General features: G+C 36.4%; 1 protein-coding gene across 1 annotated transcript; it reads right to left on the bottom strand.

Moving 5' to 3' along the window:
- Positions 1 to 1579: 1579 nt before the first annotated feature.
- On the bottom strand, positions 1580 to 8324 carry Nrip1 (nuclear receptor interacting protein 1). The gene has a single exon (XM_042676709.1). It carries the CDS (start codon positions 8011 to 8013, stop codon positions 4540 to 4542), a length of 3474 nt encoding a protein of 1157 aa, XP_042532643.1. The 5' UTR covers positions 8014 to 8324; the 3' UTR covers positions 1580 to 4539.
- Positions 8325 to 9351: the final 1027 nt, after the last annotated feature.

Genomic DNA, 9351 nt, shown 5'->3' with positions numbered 1-9351 from the left:
AGTCTAACATGTCAGTTTAGAAAGTTTAAAAAAGTTATTTCTTCACTCATAAGCTTGAAATAAAACTTCACATAGGTAATTAATTACAAAGAGTTGAATTTAAATCATATAAAATAACACTGCCTCATACTAAGAATACTAATCAATGGTTCTCTTAAAATTCCTCCATTTGTTACTTTACCTATTTGCCAGGCTTTTTCACCATATAACCTAATAAAACATGGCTGTATACTCTCATTCTGCTGGTAGCATCTATATATAAGAAAGTGCAATTTTTTCACACACTAATAATGTAAAAAGCAGGATGAATTTCCAGTTTTTAAATGCTTTTATTTACTTATTTCTAATATCCTGGCAGGCACTGTCGATAGAACCGAGGCCTTGCACAAGCTAGGCTAGTTATCATTGACTTACAAGTTGAAAACAGTTTTAAAAAAATTATACTCATCTACAGAACCTGGATTATATCGATTTTAGTCCTAGAAAATGGAACTCATCTTTGAAAAATTCCTTTGTCCCAAGTCAAACTAATTTATTTTTCTAAACCACTAGGCCATAGGATAAAAAAGGTAGAAGATTTTCACTAAAAAAGAAAAAAATTACTTATATGTATATTTAACCACTCATAACCAACACACATGTGGTATACAGTTGCATATGTAACTGTATGGACAGGTACAACAATCACTTTTGAATGATCAAATATTTTTTTCTTCTTTTGAAAATAAACACTGATGGGGAATTCATAAAAGCTCTAAAACAAAGTCTGTATACTTATATGGAATCAACTTCCTTAATACTATACAAATCTTTTTTCATTAAAAAAAAATGTAGTGGCCATTCAATCACAAATTGATTGGGGAAAGTGAAATTCTAGTCTTATTGCCATTTTGAGCTTCATTATAATTATCTTATTTTAAATGTTATAAACTTGCTAGCCAGCTTCTTTTTCCTTTTACGAGAGGGAAAACATCTTTGAAAATCTATTTTCACAACCTGGACTTGTAGGTTTATAGACAATCTAAATACCAGAGGAAGCTCACAAAATAAGTCATTTCAAACTAGAGGCGATACAGTTTTTGTGTATTTTTTTGTTCTCTCATTTATTCAAATCCACTGCAGGAAGTAAACACTAAAAGATTTAAAAAAAAACAAAAAATTCACACTGCAGTATGTACAGTTTCAAGACATCACATGAAAAATTAAATTCCTAATAAAAATGACAAATTATATTACTGAGCAGATCGCATCAAAACTGGCTTTGTAAACCCCACATTTCTTACCATGAATGGTAATGTGCCTGTATTCCAGTATTTGCTAGAATACTCCTGGTATAATATTATGTTTCCAACAGGATTTAAAAAATTCGTGAAAGTGAATTGTCAAAGTGGTTGATTTGGAAAATAAAAATTAAGACCCTTGGATTCAAAGCACATTCTTTCACAAATCTTAAGCCACAGAAGTCATATCCAGAAATGGAATACTGTCATGGTGGGATGAACATCTGATCTGACTTAAGACATTTTGCCAAATGCACAGATGCACAGGGTTCCCCATGCGCTTTTCATGCAGCAGGTAATCACAACTTAAATAAAAGGTTTATTCTATACATTTGTCCAGACTTGCAACTGTATACATACATGCACAATTTTTAAACCTGTCTGATTATATTTACACTTATACATGGAATATACAGAAACCAAAATGGATTAAAAGGCTTTTCTGTTGCATTAGAACAATACAAAATATGTATTTCTCATTAAGGAAATCACTATTTACATCACCTTTAAAAACCAATTTTAACATCTTCATGTAACAAGTCAATATATATATATACATATTACATATATATATATATATAAAATATATACTCTCACCAGTTTACTCTTCTATATGTAGTAGCAGAGAATAAACAGGTAATGCTACCATACTGATGTCAATGAAAGCTATAGTACCCTTTCACAAATGACTTTATTAGGAAGAAATTGCCTAGGTATCTAAAATAGTCCTTGAAAATGTGTATATGTGCATTCTTGTATCTACATATGTATAAACAAAGTGGATCTGTGGATGTATGCCTTTGCTCTTCTTTAAAATCACTTTAAATTGAAATTGGGAATATTGTGTAGTAAATCAGAACAGCATTTTTTTTTGCAGTCATATTTATTTCTGTATTACATACTCTCATTCCTTTAATTGTTAACAAAAATAACCAACCAACTAAAACAAACCAACAAATAAACAAAAAAAAGCACTGTTGGCTCTGGTTACTTTCACCCCACCTGAATGTCACTCTCTTGTTTAAGAGAAATATTCGGAGGAAGAAGAATTTTCTGAAACACTTCTAAGGCTCTAGACCTTTTGCAATGACCAAGAAAAATGAGTTACTTCAACGCTTGTTTATACAGGATAGATATTGAGATTGTCACAGTACGGACATGGAGGAGAATAAATTCACTGGCCAGTGGAATTTTCATGTCAGAACAAGCATGTGCCTTCACCTCTCTATAATGTAGCATCAGATACACTCCTAACTATTGTGAGACATCCGGTAACTATGTACAAGTCACTTTGAGAAAAAAATATTTAGACTTTTAGATCATATTAGGAAAAAATGTCTATTTTTAATATAAAAAATCTTAGAAACAACATCAAGTAGAACAACTTTAAATTTCCTACCAATTAATAATTGACTATACAGTAATTTTTTGACAGGCCAGTTGCTTACCTGGTTCACAATTGTAAACAAAAATATGTGTGTGTGTCTGTGTGTGTATATGTGTGAACTATGGATTGTAAAACTTGAACTTAAAAATACTTATTTCCACAATGAAATCCCATGTGGCTCAATAACGTTCTTCTATAACTGTCAGTTTTCTTTGCGTCATTGTTTAGAAGGAATAGATCCAGGGGAGTGACTGTACATTCGGAATGTACATTCTGTCATGGATAAGTGCCCTTTGTTCTTTTGCTTTAGTCAATCTCAGTTTTAGTGCCTTTCTTGAGGTTGAACTAAATGTTTCTAATCTTTGTCAGCATTGTTCATAGGACAATGGTCTTAATAGAAGATAAGGATGTATTCAGGAGAAGTTTCCAAACCATCCTGGAATCACCTGAGTTTGGTAAGTGGCCCTGTTATTCCATCCCTAAGGCTAATTAAGTAGATGTTACTCATTAGAACACATAAATAATCACAGATTTTCCTGAGATGTTGAGCCAGATATGAAAGTTGTCCCTTCTACCCAATTTTTTTTCTCATAAAAAGTATTCTGAACCCGATTTCCAAAGACAAAACGAACAGCAATATAGGAACTACAATATTGCAAATTTTGAGTTATGTGTAGCTGTATTGGGGAAAATATAGGCATCAAATAGTTTTACAGTCCCATGTTCAGAGAAAAGTCATAGCAATGGTTTTCAAACATCGGTATGCAGAAGAAACACCTAGGGAGCATGCTAAGACGCAGATGGAAGAGTCCCAGATCCACTTAGCAGAGATCCTCGTGCTTGTAACTCTGAGATGCTGCCTATGAATCTGCATTTTAAAGCAAGTGCTCCAGATGATTCCAATACAGATAGATGGTCTGAGTCCAGCTTTAAGAAATCCTGCTCATAAGACTCACAAGGTACCATAGGAATGGTGAGAACTTTTACAAGAGATGGTGCAAATTGTCCAAAGAAAAACCATTTTGCTTTTATTAAAAACAAATTCATAAATAGTCAACAATTCAGGAAACCACCTGAAGATAAGTGTTAACTTTCCAAATTCTGTAAAAGGAGGAGTATTAATTTAGTAAAGTAGTTAAAATACAAAAATGGAAATCTGCCTGTTTTTTTTTTTTTTAAGGATCTATCAAACTGCCTTCTATTGTAATCAATTTTTACTAAATAGTACAAGGTTTTAAAGAAATATATATTGAAAAGGTCTGGGGTGGGACAGACACATTGAGAACCACAAAACCACCTCCAAGAGTTAAAAATAAATGTGTTCTTTTTTTTCTGTTTTTGTTTTTTTAGCAAAAGTGAAAAATGTATGTTTTTTCCTAATTTATTCTTGAATTGAAAATGAGAGGTGAATCAGAGCTTTTTTTTAAAATTTAATAATTATTCTTTAAAGAGTTAACCGTTTGGACATTAAAAATGTTATGTAGACTGACTTCTGAGATGCAAAATAAAGTACCCTCATAAAGGCAGCAAAATGCATTGATCCACAAGGATGGAGTTTTACATTTCAATTTATGCCTCTTATTCATTATTACAAAAGATTTTATTCATAGGCTACTCACAGTTGTTCTCTGATGCATACAGAAGTGTTAAACAACCAATTGCTAGTTCAAATAGTTTCCTCATGACATCTAATGTTAAGCAAAAATTAGTATGCATATTTAAACATCACCAGTAACCAGTACTTTTCAAAATGAAAAAAAAAAGTTTCAATTATACCATGCTTGTCTCAAATCATGCTCTTATTTATACAGATCTCAAGTTCATACTAATTAGTTTTAAAAAGATCTGGGGCTGGATGATGGCAGCTACATTTTATTCTGATTCCTTTTTTATTGTTAGCACGTTTCCCAGAAGTCCATAAACTTCTCCATTTGCACTGTGTGGGCGAGAAGCATTATTTCCCATATGGCTATTGTAAGGGCTTCTTAAATTAAAGAAAGAAGCTTTAGTTTCTGCAGCAGGAAGTAACTCTTCCTTGACTGTAACTTGTGAGACACTTTCAGTAGATGAAGACTCCCTCCAGATGTCCTTGTCCTGTGTCTCTTGACTGGTAACAGCAGTGCCTCCCTTCTGGAGCATGTAATACAGTATTGGATTTGTTTTGGTCAGTCTTGGAGAGTCTTTTTCATACTCATTCTTATCCACATCTGTGATAACCCACTTAATGGGCCCCTTCTCACTAGTCATGGTACACCCATTCAAAAGCCCAGGTTCTAGCCTAGACCCTGAACAGCCCAAGTGCTCAGGGAAAGAAGGGCTCACAGGAGTTTTCACCAATCCTGGGTATGGAAATGTCCTGTTATCCACACAACTGTTGGGTTGAGTGTTGCTGTACATCAGTCCATTTAAAGAAGAAATGCTGAATTCAGGTTTGCTACTGGTCACATGATTTTTGTGTCCTTTTTTTTTAATGTCCATGACAGAGTTACTCCTGTGTGGGGACAAATCTCGCACACAGTTTTCTGAGAGAAGAAGCTGTTTTAGAACATTGAAGCTTTTGCTCTCTCTGGCCCAACTCCGATGTTCATTGTCGCTGGTGGAAGCATGACCAGAAGGATACTTAAATTCAAGATCATTCCTGCTCAGTTTTAGCTCTTCCTGGTTAAGTAAGGGCCCATAGAGTACTTCTGGAGCACTGTGATTATTTGCAGCATCAACAAGGTTGTTTTTCATTTTTTTAAATGGACTTTCTAATGGCTCAGTATAAAGCTTCCTTTTCTTAGGAACGGTACAAAGACTCTTTGATTCTGGAGGTGGCAGTTCACTATTTCTATGATTCTTGTCTGTATCATCGGCTGTGTAACTCTCTTGGTTCTGTCTCAGCAATCGACTTAACAGACCATTCTTCGAGAAAGAAAAGTCCTGAGGTGAACCAGGCTCGGACTTGAAGTCCTCGGACACAGGTAAGGCAGTTGCGCTCCTCTGCATGGCGGGAGTCCTCCCTAAGAACGGGGTGGTCTTGGCATCATGGCTCAAGTGCATGTTGGTGTTATGAATATGTAAGTCATCGCTGGGTTCCGATTTTATTTTCACCATCAATATTTGTTCATTGAAAGCTCTCTCTCCATGCTCCTGGGTGCTCTCATCTCTTAGGGATGGTTTCTCTTTCTTCTCATTCTTCCCTTTGTTGGGATTTCCCAGTAGTAATTGGAGGACAGTACGTCTTTCTAGCAGGTTTTCTATTTCAGAACCAGAAAGTCCTGGTTCAGGACCTGTTGGTTGGCTACTAAAAGACTTATTTTCTTCAACTGCATTTGTTTTAGTTGAGAGCAGAGGGCTATTTATTCTGTCAATCATACCTACAGTTTTATCTGTGTTTACACTTAACAGCGGTTTGCTAGGTCGTGGCTCTTCAATTGGCATGGAAGACTGCATTCCACACTGTGCCAAATTCTGTAACAGTTTACTGGCACTGAAGGTTGCAGAATTCTGTGCACCTTCATTTAGCACTGGTTTCTCTCCTTGTGATTCTTTGCTTTTTGAAAGGTCCATCAAGTGGTTAGATGCAGTGTTTGTCAGGCTTTCGGATGGTGTACCACAGGCATATGGTGGGGAATTCCACTTGATGACCAGAGAGTGTTGAGAAAGATTGATGGGAGAGTCTGCTTTGGTTGCTGTGTGTAATGGTGGAGTGCTCACTGGAGTAGTCCTGTTAATACTGGGGCTTTCTATCACCGAAGTCCTTGTATAATTTTGTGTACTGAATTTTGTCACATCGCTGTGTATTCCCTGAGGGCTGGTGTTTGTTTCTACATTTTCTTCATTTTTATGGCCAAGAAGTAACTGAAGAAGTGTTACCTTCTGGTGTGAATTTAGTTTAGAATTTTTTGAGGTATCTTGCTCTTTGATATCCATTTCTGGGACTTTTGGATCCCAAGTGTTTAGCAAGGACTGAGTTAAATTATCAAAAGAAACAGGTTGGTCAGATTCAGGTTTTTCTATCCGGTGCTTACAGGACAAGTCTATGGGAACACAGTTGGAATATGAACTTTCATCACCACTGCTGTCATCTGTGAAACTTGGGTTGTTATCTGAATATTCATCCATAGTGGTTGGTGTACTACTATCCTCAAAAATGCTTCCTCTCTCGTTCTGGCTGTGTCCATTCATTGGCTTAGGTATGGTCTGGCTTTTAAGAAGATGTAAAAGCAAACTATTGTTAGCAGCTTGCTTTATATTGTTTCGTTCCAGGGAGTTCTTATAGCCTGAATTTTTAGGGGAAGAAGGAACAGTACCCATTGGATTTTGAAATGTCGCAGCACTGTTTTTGCTGCCCATTACCTTGCTTGAAGATGTTCTTGCCTGACCATTAAGATGACTTGACATTCCTTTTGACAGCTGAAAACTGCTGACATCCTTCTGGCCATTTTCCTGTAATCTGGCCATGGCAGCAAGTCTTTCACTTGCTGCCTGATTTGCATTTTGGGTTTTTAAAGCGTGTTCCCGAGAATACTGCTGCAGATGGGCTTCGCTTGAAAGGAGCAATGCTAGCTGACTACAAGCAACACTAGGTTTCGGTGATGTGGCAGGACTAGCCCTTTTCTCCACCATGCTGGCGACAGCCTGCAGCCGTGCGGCACATGACAAGGGTTCACTCAAGACTTTTGTTCCACTCTGTCCCCCAGGATGAGGCGACTCCACAAACCTGTCTCTGATGAGGTTTTTAGTTACATCAGGAAGACTGGTATCAGGCTTTTGATCTTTAGCTTTACTTTTCTTCAACAGAGTTTTTAAGTGACTGGAGGCAACACCATAGCACCTTAAATCCTTCTCTACTCTTAGAGAATCATGACTGAGGGCATATCCTTGCTCCTTGAGGCTCTGCCTAATTTGTTGTGACAGAGCAACAGTCTGCAGCCTAGAGCTGAATGACTGAAGCAAAGAGGCCAGTAATGTGCTATCCTGTTTGCCTTTAGGCACCGTGTCAACCATGCCAGCTAGCAAAGCTTCCTTCTTTACATTTAAATTCACGATGGAATCAGACAGCCTCTTCCGCTTTGCTGCATTCCAGTCCTCAGAAGACTGCAACAACCTGGCTTTTTTGAGATGCAGCATGCCAGATCCCTGGTAAGTATGTGTATTGGGAACTGGACCATTACTTTGACAGGTGGGAAATGCACTGCCAGAAATGTTAAAGTTCTGATCGTCTTCATTGTGTCCAGCACACTTTTTGTCGACGGCGGTGCCTGATCCCCCCGCTGCCTGATGCATTAGTAATCCTTCTAGGTAAGTTAAAACTATAGAATCCTGATGCACATCAGAGCCAAGCTCTTCTCCATGAGTCATGTTCAATAGAAGTGTTCACAGGGGCTTGGTTTCTAGTCACTTTAAAGAATGTCTTTTTGTTGTTGGTGGTGGTGGTGGTGGAGGGGAGCAAGATGTAACTTTAAAAAGCAAGTGACAGTTTATCACTTTCCATAGCAATTAGACAGAGCTGTGCTGTTACATTCTGACCAGAATTTCCTCTGGCAATGGAAAGACACCAGGCAAGTAAACTTGATTGCAGTCTGACCACAGCGTTGATCAACTTCCCAATAAGAAGCTGAGGAATCCTGTAATATGTAGGTATGTAGTAGCAAGTAGATGTCTTAACGAATATATTGGTTTTCTTTCTTCATTTTTAATTCTTCATCAAATGCAAATAGCAGTATTCTAAAAATAAAAATGAAAATAGTTAAGGAATAAGTAGGATCATGGTCTATCAGTAAGCAAAACAATGTAGATTTACTAAATATACACATATGCAATACACACATGTATACACATCAATCATTTCTTTAGTAATTTACTTTAATTCCTTATCCTGGAAGTCCATGAGTTAGTCCACAATCTTACATAATCAACAAATTTAGAGAAGAGGAAAAAATGGTTTGTGACTTTCAAAACCCATCAAAATTTTAAATATTCATGACAACCTTGCTGTGAATTAATATGCATGTTAAATTTGCTTTCAAGTTTTATGTCTCTTTAAGGGAACTAGAATTTGCTCTCTTATATTATTGGGTGCTTAGGAAGAAACATAAGGAAATGTGCTTAAAAAGGACAATGAAATGATATAGCATGATGTAAGATGATACAACAGAACACATTCACCTCAAACATAACCACACACCAAATATTTAATAATTTTTCAATTTAACATAAATGGAAGAGTCAAGAAGTAGAGTAAGATTAACATGAAAATCCACGTGACTTCTAACAGTCTTTGTCTCTTGGTATGTATCTTAAAGGTAAAGATACACATAGTAACTCTTGCTTATAATTCCAGTTACTCAGAAAGTGTAAGTCAAGAGGATTGCAGTTCAAGTCAAAGACAAATTACTCACACTTAAAAATCCCAGTTATTTGGGAAGATGTGATCCTAGGCAAAAAGTATGAGACTCTATCTGAAAAATAACAAAACTCAAAAAGGGCTGGGAGTGTGGCTCAAGCAGTGGAGCACCTGCCTAGTAGGTGCGAGGCTTTGAGTTCAAACTCTACTATGACCAAACAAGACAAAAAAAAAACTTAAAGTGAAACAGAAGAATAAAATCATTGGAGCACTTTTGGGTTAATCACATTACTCATAAATATCTATATTACTCAAAATAATATAATTTCTAAGTTTCCATATATCATTCATTT

This window comes from Dipodomys spectabilis, unplaced genomic scaffold, assembly GCF_019054845.1.
Source record: "Dipodomys spectabilis isolate Male_0828 unplaced genomic scaffold, ASM1905484v1 ptg000032l, whole genome shotgun sequence".
In the NCBI taxonomy this organism is placed as follows: Eukaryota; Metazoa; Chordata; class Mammalia; order Rodentia; family Heteromyidae; genus Dipodomys; species Dipodomys spectabilis.
The sequence above is the reverse complement of the archived record's forward strand: the minus strand, read 5'-3'. Positions and strand labels throughout refer to the sequence as shown.

Excerpts from the sequence above, each read along its gene's own strand:
- Nrip1 (XM_042676709.1), bottom strand. The coding sequence starts at position 8,013 with ATGACTCATGGAGAAGAGCTTGGCTCTGATGTGCATCAGGATTCTATA.